Below are 19,433 nucleotides of genomic sequence, written 5' to 3'. Positions count from 1 at the left end.
CACAGACAATCCAGGAAGTTTTTGGAAAGTGTAGGGGACATTTCCTTGTGCAAGTGCTGGAGGACCCAACTAGGGGCAGAGCTCTTCTTGATCTGCTGCTTACAAACTGGGAAGAATTAGTAGGGGAAGCAAAAGTGGATGGGAACCTGGGAGGCAGTGACCATGAGATGGTCGAGTTCAGGATCTTGACACAAGGAAGAAAGGACAGCAGCAGAATACGGACCCTGGACTTCAGAAAAGCAGACTTTGACTCCCTCAGGGAACTGATGGGCAGGATCCCCTGGAAGAATAACATGGGGGGAAAGGAGTCCAGGTGAGCTGACTTTATTTTGAAAAATCCTTATTGAGGTTGCAGGAACAAACCATTCCAATGTGTAGAAAGAAACTTGGCTTAACAGAGAAATCCTTGCTGATCTTAAACACAAAAAAGAAGCTTACAAGAAGTGGAAGATTGGACAAATGACCAGGGAGGAGTATAAAAATATTGCTCAGGCTTGCAGGAGTGAAATCAGGAAGGTCAAATCACATTTGGAGTTGCAGCTAGCAAGGGATGTTAAGAGTAACAAGAAGAGTTTCTTCAGGTATGTTAGCAACAAGAAAAATCTTATCTTCTTAAAACTTATTTGGAAGAAAAATGCAAAAATGGTTTGCCCTAATCATGGTTATAACAAGGCATTAACATGGCTTTTTGTATACTAGTAAAATATACTGTATGCTGTGTTAATTTATTTATGACCCCCTTTTCTACTTTACCTTTTTTCCACTACATGTATTTTCAGTAACACTAATATTTCATCATTTTTTAATCTGAAATACAAAGTACAGGGTTAAAAGATAAAATTAGAAAGTATACACTGTTTACAATACTGCTGTAATATATACCACATATGTACTGTAACTTATTTAAATAAATAAAAATTCTAATGGATTAGTATCTTGTAATTACATTTTATGCTTTTCTCCAAAAAGCAAATATGTTCAGTTCTGAATCACAGCCAAATTTTTATAGCCTTATTCAAACAATACTGTCTGACTACAGTAGGAGTTTTGTCTGAGTAAGAAATGCAAGATGTGATGCTAATGCTAAGTATACTAAATATTACTAAATATTAAGTACATTTTTAGGAATCATAAACCATTGAAAAAGAATTAAAATTCCCCAGATATAGTAAGGTTATAAATACATATCAGTTACTTTAAAAAAAAAAAAGCCTTTCAGAATACCTAATTCTAAGTCAAGGTTCCACAAACAGTCTAAACATAATCCTTGAATATTTTCCCACTATTTCAAACTCTATAAATTACCTAGACATGTGGGAGTATGAGTTGTATAAAGATACCTATCACTGTTTTACAATGTTACATGTACATTCTTCCAAGAGAGAAGGAGGGTATATAAGTTTTAGTGTGTAATACCTAAGTCAGGAAGCAAATAAGGGAGGTATACTGAGGAATTACAGGGACACCACATAGAAGATTAAGGCCCAGATCCAGCAAAATGCAAGTATATGCTTACATCCCACTGATTTCAATGGAACTAAAGAATGTGTTACATACTTTGCTGACTCAGGGCTTCAAATGAGGTAGAATGGCCTCAGAAACATTAGAATTGTAATATATATGAGAATAAGAAACATGATATAGGTGGTACTGAATGCAAACATATAGGCAGTTGAAATGGAGTTTTGTTTGGGGGTTGATGGCACGTATGTGATGGTATGACACGTGGCATTGTGGTCTGCAGTTCTGTATACGTAGAGGAGTGTCATCCATCCTGGAAATGTAGAAGTGGTATGATGGTACTATTATGAGAGCTGGGTGTAAAAGGGTTGCTGGTGGACAGATAATCGATATTGTTACAAAGTCAGAGTCAAGGTGTGTGGAACCATGAACTGTCAGACTTATTTTTAAAGATTCAGCATTACAATGGCTTTTTAAAAAAAGAAAAAAGTAACTGATATACTGTTACATCCTTAATCCTATCTTAATTACTATTGTCTAGGAATTTTCTTGTTTTATATATATATATATAATTGCTAAAGGATATCTGGCATCCCGGCTATGCAGAAATATTTACTCAAAATCTAGGATTACATCCTAGATGACAGCTCTGTTAATTAACCTATTTTGGTATTCCATCTTCTAGACCTATGCCAAAATTCCACCAAAACAATACATGTGGACTTCAAATTTTTCAAGATGAGCATTGCCAATTTTATGAACTCCAGATAGAGGTTGTAGACTTTTAAGAAGTTCTAAAATCTGTTGTAAATAACATTAAACTTTGCAGCCCTTTACAAAAATGCTTAGAGGCTCTAGCTCTATGACAGATGATTAAAACAAATTTAATATTAACAGACCAAACCATTTTTGCATTTTTCTTCCAAATAAGTTTTAAGAAATAAGATAAGATTTTTCCTAAAGATAAACTTTTTCAGATGTTCATATTTCTGAAATGTGTTGATTAACCTGAATTTTCAGAAAAAAAATCTCCAATGGCAATATGCTCCCCCCCAAAAAATTTCAGACAGAAAGGACTTTTATTTTTTTTTAAAAGATGAGTGGATCATGATCAAAACTAGTTTTATAGTAAAAAGTAAGATAAAACCTCAACTACAAAATTAGCTAAGGGCTCCAAAATACATTCATAGAATTATAGAATATCAGGGTTGGAAGGGACCTCCGGAGGTCATCTAGTCCAACTCCCTGATTAAAGCAGGACCAATCCCCAACTAAATCATCCCAGCCAGGGCTCTGTCAAACCTGATCTTAAAAACCTCTAAGGAAGGAGATTCCACCACCTCTCTAGGTAACCCATTCCGGTGCTTCACCACCCTCCTAGTGAAAAAGATTTCCTAATATCCAACTTAAACCTCCCCCACTGCAACTTGAGACCATTACTCCTTGCTCTGTCATCTGTTACCACTGTAAACAGTCTAGATCCATCCTCTTTAGAACTCCCTTTCAGGTAGTTGAAAACAGCTATCAAATCCCCCCTCATTCTTCTCTTCTGCAGACTAAATAATCCCAGTTCCCTCAGCCGCTCCTCATAAATCATGTGTTCCAGCCCCCTAATCATTTTTGTTACCTTCCACTGGACTCTTTCCAATTTTTCCACATCCTTCTTGTAGTGTGAGGCCCAAAACTGGACACAGCACTCCAGATGAGACCTCATTCAATGTCGAATAGAGGGGAATGATCACATCCCTCGATCTGCTGGCAATGCCCCTACCTATATAGCCCAAAATGCCGTTAGCCTTCTTGTTAACAAGGGCACACTGTCAACTTGTGTCCAGCTTCTTGTCCACTGTAACCCGTAGGTCCTTTTCTGCAGAACTGCTGCCTAGCCATTCGGTCCCAATCTGTAGCAGTGCATGGGATTCTTCCGTCCCAAGTGCAGGACTCTGCACTTGTCCTTGTTGAACCTCATTGGATTCCTTTTGGCCCAATTTGTCTAGGTCTCTCTGTATCCTATCCCTACCCTCCAGGGTATCTACCACTCCTCCCAGTTTAGTGTCATCCTCAAGTGAGAGAGAGAGAGAATCTGGTCTGTGTTACACTAGTACAATTCAGAATACTAAGGTGAAACACTGGAGCAACAGAGACCAGAATATGGCCCAACATGCTGTAACCTAACTCTTTGGTATGATTTACAGCACAATATGAAAGCACACTCCCAATAGTCCATTGCCCACCAATTTCAGTACTTCTGTTCTGTTTAGGTTCTTATACTGTGTCCAACATTGTGGCATTTGAGCATTTTCTAGTAGCCTATTAGGCAGTGTAACTAGTATGTGACACATGGTTCTTCCTCTCTTTTTTTTGTACCCTTCCTTTCCCCATAGGAAATATTGTGTGAGGATTTTTTTATTTTTTATTTAAATTTATGTATGTGCTAATGCTTGTGTTCTTACAAAGCTTCGCTGGTTGATTGTTATGTGGTAAGCAGGCCTCAAGGGTTTACTTTTAGAATATCAAGACTTAACTTTTGTTGGACCATGAAGACCTGCCTGAAAATTTATTTCTGTCAACTCTTGGTAGGCAGTGGTGGACCTGATGACTGTCCCATGGAACACAGACAAGAGAACAGAAGGCTAGGTGTTCTGTACTAAGGGTATGTCTACACTGCAACTAAAAACCAGCGCTGGCCCATGCCAGCTGACTTGGGCTGGTGGGGCTCAGGCAAGGGGCTATTTAATGGCAGTGTAGATGTTTGGGCTTGGGTTGGAGTTGAGGCTCTAGGACTCTGTGAGGTGAGAGGGTCCAATAGCTTAGGCTGCAGCCCGAGCCTGAATATCTACACTGCAATTAAGCAACACCTTAGCCTGAGCCAGCTGGCACAGGCCAGCTGTAGGTGCCTAATTGCTGTGTAGAAATACCCTAAGGGTCTACAATTTTGACCCAACTCTTTCCCTTGGGATACAGAAAAATCCATCAATGGGACCTTGTTGGATGAGACAGAAATCTTTTTTTTTCCATTTTAGTTTGTTTCATGCAGTTTATTTTTGTAGTTGGTTGTTTAACTACCAGTTGTCATTTGTATCTTGTATGCTAGGGGGACTTGATTGAGAATGGGGACTTGAGAATGGGGACTTGATTGCCTTTTGAATTTTCTACTGTTAACTTACTGCTATACAACACTCAGCTAATAACCAAGTTAAAGTAATACAGTAATTTAGACTAAATTCCTGATATAGCACACAAAGAGAGTCTTTATATGTCATAATGTCTTTAATGTCATAATTCCTGGGCTACTTAGATGTTATTATGGTATTTTCATATAAACATTTTTGTAGCAAACATTTTAAAGATATAGCTTTAGGCAACAATGGTTTCACTGTGGGTGCTTTAACAAGTGAAAAGAATATATTAGGACTCTGAACCCAAAACAAGTATTGGGATACCTGTAAAATGTGCACTTTTACAATGTCATCTAAGATAATAAAACTTTGAAAGAATAAATTTGCACAGCAATGAAATATTGTTTGGCAGGAACTTCTATTTAATTACCTCCTCTTCAGAAGAACTCTGCACATAAACTCCTCTGAGATCCATAAATAACTGGGGAAACTGTCATTCTTAAAGAATCAGGAAAGCTTCATTTTCCATTCTGAGACTTCTTATTACTTGGTAAATTCAAATGGGGCTGGGAAACTACAAGCAAATGGTATCAGTTTTGTAAGCTTGTTTCTATAGTGCTACATAACTATGTTGACTTCAAGCTAATAAAAAGTATCTCCATCTGCTGCAAAGATACCTTATTGCTGAAATGACCAAGTTTTAAGTTCAGTCTATCTCAAGCAAAATTCACCTATACAATTACTCCATTTCAACATAATGGATAAACTGGAGCCCAGTCTATAGATACTAAAGAAAAGCGTTGATCCTTTTCTGATAAACTTCAGTTAAATAGTCTGCAAAACAAGCAAAAAAAGATTTGAGTAAACTAAAACTGGAAATACTAGCTTTTGTTTTCCACTTTACAGCAACCAGTGTCACAAGGACATTTTTCTAGCTGCCATCAATCTTCTAGAAACAGTGACTGCAACTGCAAGATTTTATGTAGCACATGTGTTGTACACCTGTGGACTTCTGAGGTGGTATCAGAGGCAATATAACCTGAAAAATCAGGCAACACAGTGCATAGTACAATAATGAGATTCAGGTGCATAGCAACTAATGTTTGAAAAGTTCAATCTTCAGTGCAGACTTAGAAGAAATATTGCCTCCAGGGAATGCAACTGATAATTTACTATAAAAAGGAAGAATGGCATTCATAAAACAACCTGCAAATGGTACATGTATCTACTTGTGCACAATCATTCCTGCAGTTCCCCTGGATCAGTGGTTTCCTCCAAATTTACAAGACTTACTTTTTGAGTACAGAATATTTTTCCTTAGAAATAGCAACTAGATTTGTTAATTAAATCTCTGTATAAGTTACAATAATTTTAAATTACCACTTTAGGAGTTTTGTTTGATGATTTTAACCTTTATTTGGATCTGTCTAACAAAAAATCCAGAAGTCTGAGTTGAAAATTAGCTCCCCTCCAGATAATTCCAAAATCTAAGACATGGACTATTATTTAAATTTAATAATGCACAAATATTTGATTTAGAAACATTATTAATCAGTGTAATTTCTATCTATACTATAGTTGTTTTCATATATTATTTTTTGGCTAAGTCCATAAATGGCTATTAGCTAGGATGGGTAAGAATGGTGTCCCTAGCCTCTGTTCGTCAGAGGATGGAGATGGATGGCAGGAGAGAGATCACTTGATCATTGCCTGTTAGGTTCACTCCCTCTGGGGCACCTGGCATTGGCCACTGTCGGTAGACAGATACTGGGCTAGATGGACCTTTGGTCTGACCCGGTATGGCCGTTCTTATGTTCTTATGGTCTAATTGTTCATAAAATGTATTTTCCCCATGAATATTGATGAGTGTAATTTTTTTTGTGTCAATTCTTTTTAAATGAAGAATCAGTTGTACAATGTATTTTTGCAGGAACAGACACCTACAAGAAGTGGACAGAAAAAGAAATCTTTTTCAAATGCTCATCCTGCTTACACAACTCAATAACAGCCTCTTTGGGACAGGGAAAGAGAAGAAATGGTGGACCGCGAAAGGGAGAAGTGGCCCCTAACCAAAGCCCCTCTATGGACTTGAGAGGTGTCCCTGTTCCCCCACTCTCTCTCTTAAGGGAGCCAAGGAGAATGAAAGAGACCCTGGGACTGGTAGGAAGACCTGAGTAGCAAAAGGGGAAGGAATTTTCCCACACACACGCCCTTCAGCAAGACCCAGCAAAGAATAGGACAAGACAGGGGAAGTAGACAAATGGCCGTTTATAGGGCCCAACCTAGAAGCAAGGAACAGCCTGGCCAGGAAAGGGAAGGAACCACTACCTTCACTGGCTCCTCTATGGACAAGGGGTAGATTCAGTTTTCAGCTGGTAGAAGAACAAGTTGGTAATATTGTTTTAAAAGGGACACAAACAACTGGAAAAATGATTTCCATCTGAAAATTTTGAACCTACTATTGTTACAAATAACCCTTACCAGAACAGACAAGAACTAGGAAAAAAACAAAACAAAACGGTTCTCTCTCTGCCTCTCTCCGGTTTTCTATAGCACCCGTCGGTAGAGTATGCAAGTAGTTTTTCAATTTGCATACTTTTGCCCCAAAAATCATGAATTGTCTTAAAAATAATGAGATTTAAATAATAAATGTTTGGTTCTTTTTATTTGCCTTCTTGTTTTTGAGCCTTTAGGATACACTTGGATCAGGTTTCTGAGCTTTCCTCTGCAACCATAAGGGCTAGAAACATTTTTTTTTTTTAAAAAAGATCAGTTTCTCATACAATCTCTTGATTCCAGCAGCTGTGACTTTAGGAAAGACATCAAATATTGCAAGACGCATGATAAAATCATGAGAGTTGGCAACATTGAAATCAACACACTTAAGTAAATGGATCTATGCTGTTTTACACCATGCAAGGATCTAGCCCTATTGTTTTATAGGAAAGTGAACTCAATCAAGAAGGAAGTAACTGGAATTACTATGGATTTGCACAATGTATGATCAAAACATGGCCCAAGGACTCTACTAGCTACAGCAAAATTTTCCAAGCTCTTATAGCTATAGTGTAATCCTTCATAAAAAAAATTGAAAATCAGAAGATAAAAAAAAAATCTATATTTTAAAATGCAAAATATTTCAGGAAATTTAGTAGCCTTCATAGCCTTCAAAACAAAATATATTTTTACCATTTAGTTCACTTTTCAAAACTATAGAATAAAAAGTGGGGGGTTTGGTTGACTGCAAAGTTGTCCAACAGAATACAAACTACTTCCTTCCACCTCTTTTTTTCTAAAATCTCAGATTCCAAGCTTCACAAATCTCTTAAAATGATATCTCTATATCTATAGAACTGAATTTTATCCCCATGCATATATACATTTTCACCTGGAGATTTGGGTTACATTCAGGGCACCCATACCACAAACGTGGACCATTTGTTCCTGAATCTAAAGCATAATTCAATATTTCAAGGACGGACAATAAATTTTGCATAAGCACTTTTTGGGGGGGAGAGGGATTAGTAAACAGAGCTTTAAATTGTAAAATTATCACACAAAAACTGTAAAAAATCCATATTTCTAAGACACAATGAATAAAATACTTCAAGAAGCAGCATTCAGCATAGAACCTTGTGCAAAACAAGATAGGAGGCTCTTAAAACTTTGGTTTCCTTGCCATACAAATACACTCAAATCTAGATTATATAACTCAATACTGGCACTTATTCATCTAGGTAAATATGTACTCATGTCAAACCTAAAATAACATCTTGAGCAGTGTTTATTCATTAGCATTTAATGAATAACCACTAAATCCAACAATTATCTGTCTAGGGCCCATCACTGGGAAGAATTAGAGTCTGACATGACAATACCCATCAGTTAATACAACCCATCCTTTAATAATCCTCCTTCAAGGTTCCTTTCTCATGTTCTCCATTTTGTTATTGGGTATCATGATGAAAAACACAACCTGTAAGAATGTAGGGTGAATAACACGGATGGTTACATTAATGTTTCACAGTGAGCTGCCTTATCACTCTCCTTGCCACACAAGATAAAAATGTGTATTTTGATGTGTCCATATTTTTTGTAATTTTTGGACAGCTGGGAATTGTTCAGCTGATATTACATTAGCATTTTTCATTGACTTCCTTTGGCAAATGCTGTAATTTATAGCATGTTAAGCATTCCTGGAATGTACCATCTCTTTTTGCCTATAAACATGTTATGTGAAGATTTATTGTAAGATCAAACTTCTCTTGCTTACCTTCTATCAAACTTTTGCTCACCATCTAATCTAAACCTAAAATCAGCTTTGTGGTTTACAGAACCTAGTAAAAGCAAAATCAAAGATGCTAAATTAAGACACTCGTGCACTTAAGGGTGCTGCCTGCCCCAAGATTTACATCTAGCTCTATAATCCTCATAACATTGATGTAACGATCTTGCTCCTAGCCAGGCAGAGATGTAGTACACTGTAGAGGCAATAGTCCCAACCTCCAAGAAAGGGGCAAAAAGTTATAATTAGTCTTCAGCACCATTCCAAAGGCTAATTAACAGATTAACACTGATTTTAGCTAGAAAGAAATCTGTACTTCTAACTACATGCTATGCCCCACAGTACTCTATACTCCGCCTGGGGGAAATAACAGATTTATTTTATAAAAACAAATAGTATTTCAGATCACAAGGAAACTTCATATTCTGAGCCACTTTTGGAAACTAAGCATTCATTTGGCACATGACAACAGTTGGAACAACGGGGGATGGACCACCCTGTCTCCTGTACCATGAGGATAACAGGTTCCATTTTTTTAAACTTCCCCCTTTTTCCCAGGTAGGAGTGCAGCAGCCCCAGAAATAGTTGAAGAACATATTCAGTAAACTGTGACATCACCTCCCTACTGATTTTCAAATTCTGAAATTGAGGCTGTGATACTCCATGTAGCCCCAACCCCAGAAATGAATCAAAAGAGCCACTGCCCATGAGCTAGATGCCAATTAAAGACTCTCCCAAAGCTTCATTCCTTCTGCCTGTTATCCTCACCAGTCCTCCACAATGGCACTATTGTTACAACTGGACAAAGGGCCTGAGCTGCTCAATGGCTCCTTGTTTCTTCCCTTCCCTACAGCAATAAGATTACCAATCTCTCAGGATTCCATTTTGAACTATTCTAAAGCAAAACTATATCACCATCACTTCACAATATGGCTTAACTCAGCCCCCCTGGAAAGCTGAGCGTTCTTGCCACTCAAGGTATTCAGCACAGCATTAGTTCACCAGTACTGCCAATCGGGCAGACCACCCCCCTATCAATACAAATTAAAAAGACAACATAAACCTCAGAAACATCAGCCAATGTCAGTCTGGTACAGTCTGTCACCTCCTACAGTACCAAATCAGAAGGATCTTTATATAGATCAACTCTACATCAATAGACAACAAACTTTAAACTTTCCATGTATTTATCACCAATTAATTGCCTCACTTGGTTTGCATCAAGAAATTTGGTGTATTGACCCTGCAGGTCCAGTACTAGCTCATCTGGTTTGCTGACCTACTGTACAGACCACAGACTCAGGCCCAGAGCCAACAAATCTGGAAACAAAATAGACATTCTATTCTCTCCAGAGCTGAAATGAAGGTAAAGCTTAATTGAAAAAAATGCTTTGTGCACATCTTCTTTATATGTGAAATACAGGCACAAGACTATTTCAAGCATCCTAGTAATTTACAGATCTCCAGATACCAAAAGATTTCCAACTGACCTGACAGAAATGCAGGCAGAATGGCAAAATTAAATTCAGAAGGCTCATCATAGTGAGAGATTTCACTATCCATGGAAACTATGCCTCAGATGCAAAACATTAAGCTTCCCATCTGAACCCTCCATCTAAGATTTGTCATGGGTAGTCTCCAGACCCGGACTCACTGCCTGTACTCTGGTCTAAGATCCTCAACCTGGATGGAGATATAAGAAATGTAAGGACTTCCTGGTCAGATAACTTTCTCCTTCAGGTGAAAACAACTGTTCCCCCATCACAAGGCAAGAAGAAACAAGCACCATGAATCAACTCTTGCCAACTTCCAAAAAACGTACTTATACAAAAAAAACTTACCCAACTAAGTGGCCAACAAGTGGAAGAAATAGAGAGCACCACCAGTCCCTGACCACTAAGATAGACACTACAGCACTGAAGTGCCCCATCCAACTCTACCACATAGACACATATCTTTGGGATGAAAACTCAGTAAGGAACAACGCTAGAGTCAATGACAAACAATCTAAGTCATAAGGAACATCTTTAAATGCTACTGCTGTGAATCAGGCAAAATGTTCCTACTACTCCTTAATCCTGTACCTTATAGGCAAAGTCACACCCTACAAAACTTTTCTTTTCTGTAAATTCAAAGTGGTTAAACAGCCACCTGTGCTGTCTTAATTTTGTTGAATCTATCTGTATACTGAACAATTGTGACTACACTTGAACTGTCATTATGGGTGCTAGGAGCCAAATTCTGACCTGGGGTAAAACCGATATCACTCCACTGACCGTAATGAATCTTTGCCCACTTAAACTAAGTCTCATTATGTAACCTTGATGTCCAACATGGCACACCTCAGTTCTCCCACCAGAGCTAGTACTGAAGAGCTGTCCTACTAGCATGGACAGTGCCATCAGCTACTGCAGTAAATTTGTACTTGGTACACACTAGAGACTTCTCCTGTCAAAGCTGGTGATGAAAATGGTTGTCTCACTGGTGTGGGAAAAGAGTCAATTGAGTTCAAGTTCTGCTTGTTACAATCTGACCTTGGTCAGGACACTGAACACTATATGCTTGGATAGGAGTATATTGTCTTCTGGGGTTGACTCAGTCTTTAACACAGTGGCTTTTCAACTGAAAAAAAAGAAACCTGCTACATTTTAAATAAATTATAAACATCCATTTTAGTTTAATGTTCTTAATTCAAATTTACTGGAAACACAATATGAAAGTGTTAAACTTCCAAGGGAGTAAGAAAAAATGGTTTGAAGAATCTATTAAAATGAAAAGATTAGAAAGTCAACGTTTTTTCACTTTGTTATATTGTTTTCTTAATGACAGGCACAAATCCAGACTGTTTATCATAGCAATTTTAAACAGTTTTTGTATTAACTAGTCATAAATATTCATCCACAAATGTTGATGCGTTCACTCAACATTACATATTTACACAACACTGACTTTATAAGAATATATATGTTTTACATTTATTTACTTACCAACAGTATCACATGGTTCATCTTTATGTACGCAGAAATCCTTCCTAGAATTGGGCGAGGGGGAAAAAAAGACAAATTTTAAGCAAGCCATACTGTCTCCATTATCTCAACAAGGAGCATAGTGAAGAAAATGCTGGGATTAACGAGAACACTTTAATATTAGTTTATCCACAGAGTCGATTTAGGGTTAATCAGGTGACAAAAATGTATAGTAACTCCTCACTTAAAGTCGTCCCAGTTAACGGTGTTTCGTTGTTACACTGCTGATCAATTAGGGAACATGCTATTTTAAAAATGTGCAATGCTCCCTTCTAACGTCGTTTGGCAGCCGCCTGCTTTGTCCACTGCTTGCAGGAAGACCAGCCCATTGCAGCCAGCTGATGGGGGCTTGGAACCAGGTTGGACTGGCAGCCCCCCTATCAGCTCCCTGCTCTCCTAAGTTCCCTGTGCTGCAGCCGCCCAGCAGGCTATCAATAGCTGGCAGTTCAGCTGTCCCTCTCCCCACTGCCATGTGCTGCTCCTGCCCTCTGCCTTGGAGCTGCTCCCAGAAACTCCTGCTTGCTGTGCAGAGGGGGACTGTCAGGGTGTTCCCCTCCCCTTACTTCTGCACACCGCTTACCCCTTCTCCATATAGAGCAGGGAGGGGACACAGACGGAGAGAGACAGAGAGAGCTTGGGGCAGCAGCTGCTGTCTCAACTTCCTGATCTACTTAAAAAGACAATGCACTTAAGAGTGGGTCATCTTACTTAAAGGGGCAGTGTGCATCTTTCTCTCTCCCACACACACAAGATGTGTGTCTGTCTCTGACGGCTATGATGTCTCCCTTCCCTCGTGTTTGTGCTGCCTTGTGAGAGAGACTACATTAACAATGTGTTAACCCTTGAGGGCTCAGCTGAGTGTTAGTTCATCATTTAGCAGCAAGGCATTCCCTGGGAAATATCCCTCCCTCTTGCACCCTCTAACTTCACCACCTCAACCAAGCTTCACAATCATCATCACCGTGAACAGTATCAAACTGTTTCTTTAAAACGTATACCGTGTATATATCTATATAATATATAGTTTTTTGTCTGGTGAAAAAAAATTCCCTGGAACCTAACCCCACCATTTACATTAATTCTTATGGGGAAATTGGATTAGCTTAACATCGTTTTGCTTAAAGTCACTTTTTCAGGAACATAACTACAACGTTAAGTGAGGAGTTACTGTACCTCACATTTAAATTACATGGGTCATAACTCTTGGTTGTTTCACAATTCTCTGATCTCTTGAAATGTACTTCTAGTCAGTGGAGCCAGCTTTACCAAACTCTAATTCTCTTATTTTTCCTTTTAAGAAAAAAAATCAGTAATGCTTAAGATTACAACCCAAAGCAATATTTGTTTTATCAATGTTAAAAGCATTGAATTATTGATGGTATTTGTGCCTAAAATGAAGCATAATCTGGACATATGCTGGAAAAGATTCTCTGCCAGTGCATCTTATTCTAAAATAATAGAAAGCTTGCAGTTCGAGTCTTGTGTAGCTTCCCTGTAGTAAGGCTGACATAGCTGGCTACTATATATCCAGTTTTTATACACGTATTTCTATAAATATCAGTGTTTATTTGTTCCAATTCAGACAAGCTTTTTACTCCCATGTTGATAAACTAGTCTGACACGATCACATCTATTTTACTTGTTCTTAAAGAGAAATGGCTAGAAAAATGGACAAACATCCAATGGCAGAGTTTGGCATCTTATTAATAAGATATTAGTATTTACAGGTAGGTTGATGAAAGGGATGTTGATTTTAAAGCTAACTGATGCCAACCTGTTGTTTTTAAAGGAAATTTAGACGAGAGGGGAACATTTCAAAACATTTCATATATACACATACAGTTACATGTGTTATACCATGGGTAATACTCCTCTATACTTTTGAATGGGCTGCTTAGGCCAGAGATGCCTCATATTATTTTAATACTCATTGTGTGTAGGTATATATTGCCATACCAATGTGAGTTGGGTAACTCTTGAACTACTCAGTGAACATTTCTGCATAGTGCATGTGCAGCATGACTGGTTCCAACAGCAATTCAGGCTACTAAATAGTTTCTGTGAAAAAGGCCCTTGAGTCTGTACATTTATAAAGTTTTAATCTATTCATTTATTCATATGAACTAATCAACAATTGTTATATGAACCCTTTTCCTACCCTATTGATATTTACTTATCCTGAAAAATGACCCTATAGATATAATCCCTATGTCCTCACATTCCAACAAAATGTTTAATCTTTCATTATTATGCAAAAGCCCTAACTTTGCAGCTGAGTGTGGCAATCAAGCTGTATTGTCTTCCATTGTCCATTTCTACAATACAATGTTAGTTTATTATGAAAGTCCACCAGGTAATCCATTAGGCAAACAGAATTTTTTTCCAACTATTACCTCACAACCTGTCTAAATATTTTTTCAATGATCAGATAATTGCTAGTGCGTGCAAGAGTATTTTTTGGGATGAGAGAGGAAGACAACAGAGCTACAACATTTTTACGAAAGCAACTACTGTAAACTAAGTGCATGGGATTGGTCCTGCTTTGAGCAGGGGGTTGGACTAGATGATCTCCTGAGGTCCCTTCCAACCCTGATATTCTATGATTCTATGTAATAGTACTGGATTAAAAAAAAACACAAAAAAACACTTTAAAATACAAATATTTTTTATAGTGAAGCCCACTCTCATGTAGGTGATTTGGGTGCAAGAGCAGCCTCGAGAGACTAGCTGTACAGGCTGGTGAACTTCAGACACTTGATCAAAGCAATGCCACAAGGGAAAGAAAGCAGTAAATGAATGCCTTTGAGTTCTCCAGTCATTTTCTTCTGGATAATTTATGAATAGAAAAACAAAAAATAGAAGAGAAAAACACAAAGGAATACAGACCCCCTAGCATAATCTAGGAACCCACTTAGATGAACCTTGGGCTTGGAGCCAAAAATGGTGAAGAGGAAACTAATCAGATGCAGGGGATTCTTTTATTTTTTCTAACCTGCAATAGATCATATTAATGCACTGGGTTGTACTATAATTCTTTGTCTTATGCTATGTCACTCAAGGGACCTATTGCGCTGTTAAGCAACATGGCAAAACCATAAGAAATATAGTACCTATGTTCAGTCTTGTGTGCATGTGTATCAACAGTCTGAGGACCTAAGCACCTATTCCCTTGCTATCACCATACCTCCTTCCCAACCACTACTATTAATTGGTGTTGCAAGCAGGAAAAAAGGGAGAACAGATCCTTGAATGTAATAGACAATTACAAAATTTTAAATTTGCCAATGTATAAGAGCCTTTTGTTTATTGTATACATTTATTTTCACATATGAACAGTGATTCTTTTCCCTTTCTGTCTGAACTATGCATCCCAGAATTTCACTATGGGAGTATGGGGAAATACATCTGTTATGTCCTGGCAATATGGAAATAAATAGCTCTTGAGTCCTACCTAAAATTGAAAAAATGTAACACATCCTTTAATTTTCAAGAATGAGGATGCATTACATTTGAGAATAGGCCCCTTGGTAAAGTTTTATGATGGTCTAGATATACCTATAAATGACTCATTCAGCAGTTGTTTTCTGATTCCTGTAGGATACTTCTACAAAGAATGTATCTGTGTTCTCCATATGTGTGTTGTCATCATTGAAACATGTTTACTTGTATAGAATATGTAAGGATTCTCCCCCACCCCCATTTGTTACATGCCAGCATGCTCAAGCAAAAAACACAAGAGATGACATGATCCCTGTGCCAAATATCTTATGGTATAAATAAATCATACAAAATGCACCGGGAGGTCCAGCGAAAGGTACAATCATTAATATGATTTGCTTGCTTTTCTTTCTCTGTTCTTCCTTAGATATAATACATCAGAGGGCTAGTGTCCGCATACATAAGATGTGCACAAAAATCTTGGGGGGCATATTACAAATAAATAAAAATAAAATGCTCATATTGATAGGGGGATAAAAATTACCTGAGCTGCAAAAATTACTCTGTAATAAAGTTGAACAAAATGATCACTAATTGACCATGTTTATCAAATAGCAAGTCTATTTTTAAAATCCACATAAAAACAGTTATGACATTAAAAAACATTCAGAGATATTAGTGAAATTCTGCTTATTTAATATATAACTTTTTAAAGCATCACCCCACAATTATCTAAGTAAATAAGTCACCTCATGTGAAGTTTATCACTCAAGACTCTAATCCTAGAGCAATATCATGCCTCAAGGAAAGGGAGATTTAATGTGCATGTTTTGCCTTCTAAAAATTCAGTTTTTATCATTTAAACACCACCACTTCATTCTTCAACTTACATTCCCACTTGAATTCATGTCTGATAATGATGATATGTTTTGCCTAATTTAAAGAGCAATCGAACATTTAAAGACTGGAAACAACAATAAAGTCCCACTCAAGTCTCTTCTCCTATCTGTACCAAGCATGCAATTTCCATTAATGCTACTGATGATTAAGTATGCATATGGAGGGAAGAATGGTCTTTTGTTCAAGTGGGAGTACAGTGGAACTTTTATGAGATTTATGACAGATTTTCAAGCTTAAATAAGGTGACTAATGGGAGAAAAGAAGCTTAGGCAGGAGCAGGCAACTACTAGTCTGTCATTTTAATACATTATACTTAACTTGTAAACTTTTAAACCCATTAAATATAGCATTATAGAAGGTCGTTGGGGCAATGCAAAGATTAAATATCCCATTTCCAAAGTTAAAGCCTCCCATTATACTGGAATCTTTTGTTTTAAAAAAATATACATATAAAACAACAGCAGTTTGAAACATAGCAGGGATGCATAGAAGAGGATGGGGAACCGCAGCAGAGGAAAAATGTATAAAAACCCTCAAATCTAATCTCCATAGATAGTTTTGTGCCAAGCTGCCATTTTTAGATGTATTGAACTTTTGTGCTGTAAGCAGACTTGTCAACAAAAGTGCAGTTATTATGTCTAAATTCAAACTGGTTGACAGTTTCCTAACAAAATTTACACAAGAAAAAAACAAGAAAAAAAATCTTCAAAACAAAATAAAACTTCCAAATCATCTCTTATTTTCAATTCTCTTAACTTCTAATGTTTCAAGCTATGCAAAATTGTAAGAACATACATTGGACTGGGTTCTTTATGAAAGGAAACCTAGTGCCACTACCAGGGGTAGCTCTAGGAATTCTGCCACCCCAAGCAGGGCAGCGCGCCGCGGGGCGCGCTCTGGCGGTCGCCGGTCCCGCGGCTCAGGGGGACCTCCTGCAGACGTGCCTGCGGAGGGTCCGCTGGTCCCGCGGCTCTGGTGGACCTCCCGCAGGCATGCCCGCGGATGCTCCACCGGAGCCGCGGGACCAGTGGACCCTCCGCAGGCATTTCTGCGGGAGGTCCACCGGAGCTGCGGGACCAGCGGACCCTCCACAGTCATGCCTGCGGGAGGCCCGCCAGAGCTGCCTGCCGCCCTCCCGGCAAAATGCCTCCCCAAGTGCACGCTTGGCGCGCTGGGGTCTGGAGCCGGCCCTGGCCACTACTAATTCTTTTTGTCCATGTTGATTTCAGGTGTTAGGACCTATGGGACAATTGTCCAAGCAAAATGTTTTCACAAGTCACATGGCCCTTTTTAGCGACAATTACGATTAATAGACCCCCTCGTGGCAAATATTTTCACTGTACTAGCAAATGCCACTATTTTGGATCTTTGTGGATGACTGGTGACAAAGTTTCAAATATTCTATTCTTTCCGTCTACATTTAGGCAACAAAACCTTTTGAAAAACACACCAATACAGGCTGTTGAACCACATAACACTTTCTAAGCATACTGTCCACTTCACTTATTTTAACGTGAACTGAAGGTCCATTCCAGAGGATATCAATTGCATTGGAGTAAACAAACGACTCATTTACTGTAGTTTGGGAGATTTACTGCAGGTCTATGAGCCTTCTGAATGATTTAATCTTCTGTTGGTAGAGCCAGAGGGCAAGAGCCTACGCACTTATAGAGAGTGCCATGTCACCTCTTCCCTCCTGGTGTGTGGCTTTAGGTAGAACACAGGTAAGTGGATACTTTGGTTGATTTGAAAGTCGATCACTACACTTTGGGGATAAACTTTAGGTACAGTCTCTTTAATACCTTATCCATTCAGAAATCATATTTGGTCATCAATGAACGACAGTTTGAAACTGGAGATCAAGGAGTCTGACGTCTTCCTCCAAAGAGGTCTATTCTCTTAGCCTTCTCATGAGGTGTAGACATGGCTTGTCTCTGCCTGCTGTGCTCCATCACCACTAGTGAGTTGGGGGTAGGTAAGAATCGAGTATTCTGACCCTTTCACTTCATTTCAGCCCATTATGATGCTGGTAGAACTGTGATAGTCATCTGCCAAAGTGACAAGTTTGACAATGGCTTCATTTATAGTGAGCACCATTTTACTTGATCTGGAGCTGTGCAGGATGTCCAGCTGTCTGTGAGGGGTTTTCAGGATCTTCTCCAGGGAAATTTGTAGAGTGTCTGTTATCCTTTTAAAGAAGTCCTGAAAGGACTTAGGTTCATCTGGATATGACAGGAAGCTGGAATCCCAGCATTGTCCAAAGAGAAGGAGAAGGTCACCAGCATTCTGGCTGGTCTTCTCCTCTTGGATGCTTTTGTGGAAACTCTTGGGGAGGCTGTGGTAGCTGTTCCTCCTCCTTGGGAAATGTACACCTCTGAGGTTCCCCTGCTCAATGGTCAAGTACTTTGTGTGGAACTTCCCCCTTGGCGTGGGGACCCAGGGTGATGGGTATCAGTACGTATAAAGGGAATACTAGGACACCCTGGCCACTTCCAACTCCCTGACTGGGCTCAATCTCCACTCCGGAGATGAGAGTCCCCCATATCCTCCTCCTGACTCCAATAACTCTGAGCCCAACTCTAACAGAGGAGCTCTCAGTACCAGACTCTACTCATCAACCATACCGGTGACAATTTAGTTCTACCCTGGCTTGAAGATGAGAACAGTGCGGGGTACCAAGGGGAGATATCCTGGTACTAGCACTGGGAATGTAGAGAATATCAGTGATTCTGGTTAAAAAGCATGATTAGGTTGCCCAGTGCTGAGAAGTGGGCTGGAAACAATTTTAATTTCTGTAACTTGGGTCATCGGTGCTGTGCTGATTCAGATACAGTTGGTGGTGGTGCCAAAGTACCACCCAGTACTAGAAAGTGATGAAGTCTCATTCCAGTCCCTCCTGGAACCAGACAGTTCTGTTCCAGAGCAAGTGGTATCTTCTGGCTTGGTACAGGATGGGAGACTTTTGCCTCTTGTTAGAGGAATTGGATGAGGAACTTTCCCTCGTGTCCTTATGGGGGGTGCTTGTCTCTCCCTTCCCTGTTTGCTTTGGCTTACCTAAGTCTCTGGTGCCAATGGGGGGGTAGGCATGGAGGTGGGAGGGAAGGACTGCGGAATCAGCCAGAGAAGCACTATAAGAGATGCTCCCAGGGGCGGCTCTAGGAATTTTGCTGCCCCAAGCACGGCAGGCAGGCTGCCTTCCGCGGC

At 39.1% G+C, this 19,433-nt stretch overlaps 1 protein-coding gene across 9 annotated transcripts in view; it reads right to left on the bottom strand.

Annotated features, from left to right (window-relative positions):
- ADAMTS19 (ADAM metallopeptidase with thrombospondin type 1 motif 19) overlaps positions 1-19,433 on the bottom strand; it is a 381,231-nt gene that overhangs the window by 143,075 nt on the left and 218,723 nt on the right. For all 9 annotated transcript variants that reach the window (XR_005600317.1, XM_039544208.1, XM_039544213.1 and 6 more), the window contains one exon: positions 11,853-11,896. Coding sequence is in view for 8 of the 9 variants with exons in the window: in XM_039544208.1 (XP_039400142.1) it covers positions 11,853-11,896 (44 nt within the window). In the remaining variant the exon portion in view is untranslated. The remainder of the gene's footprint in view (positions 1-11,852; positions 11,897-19,433) is intronic.

Source organism: Mauremys reevesii, linkage group 6 (assembly GCF_016161935.1).
Source record: "Mauremys reevesii isolate NIE-2019 linkage group 6, ASM1616193v1, whole genome shotgun sequence".
NCBI lineage: Eukaryota > Metazoa > Chordata > Testudines > Geoemydidae > Mauremys > Mauremys reevesii.
The sequence above is the reverse complement of the archived record's forward strand: the minus strand, read 5'-3'. Positions and strand labels throughout refer to the sequence as shown.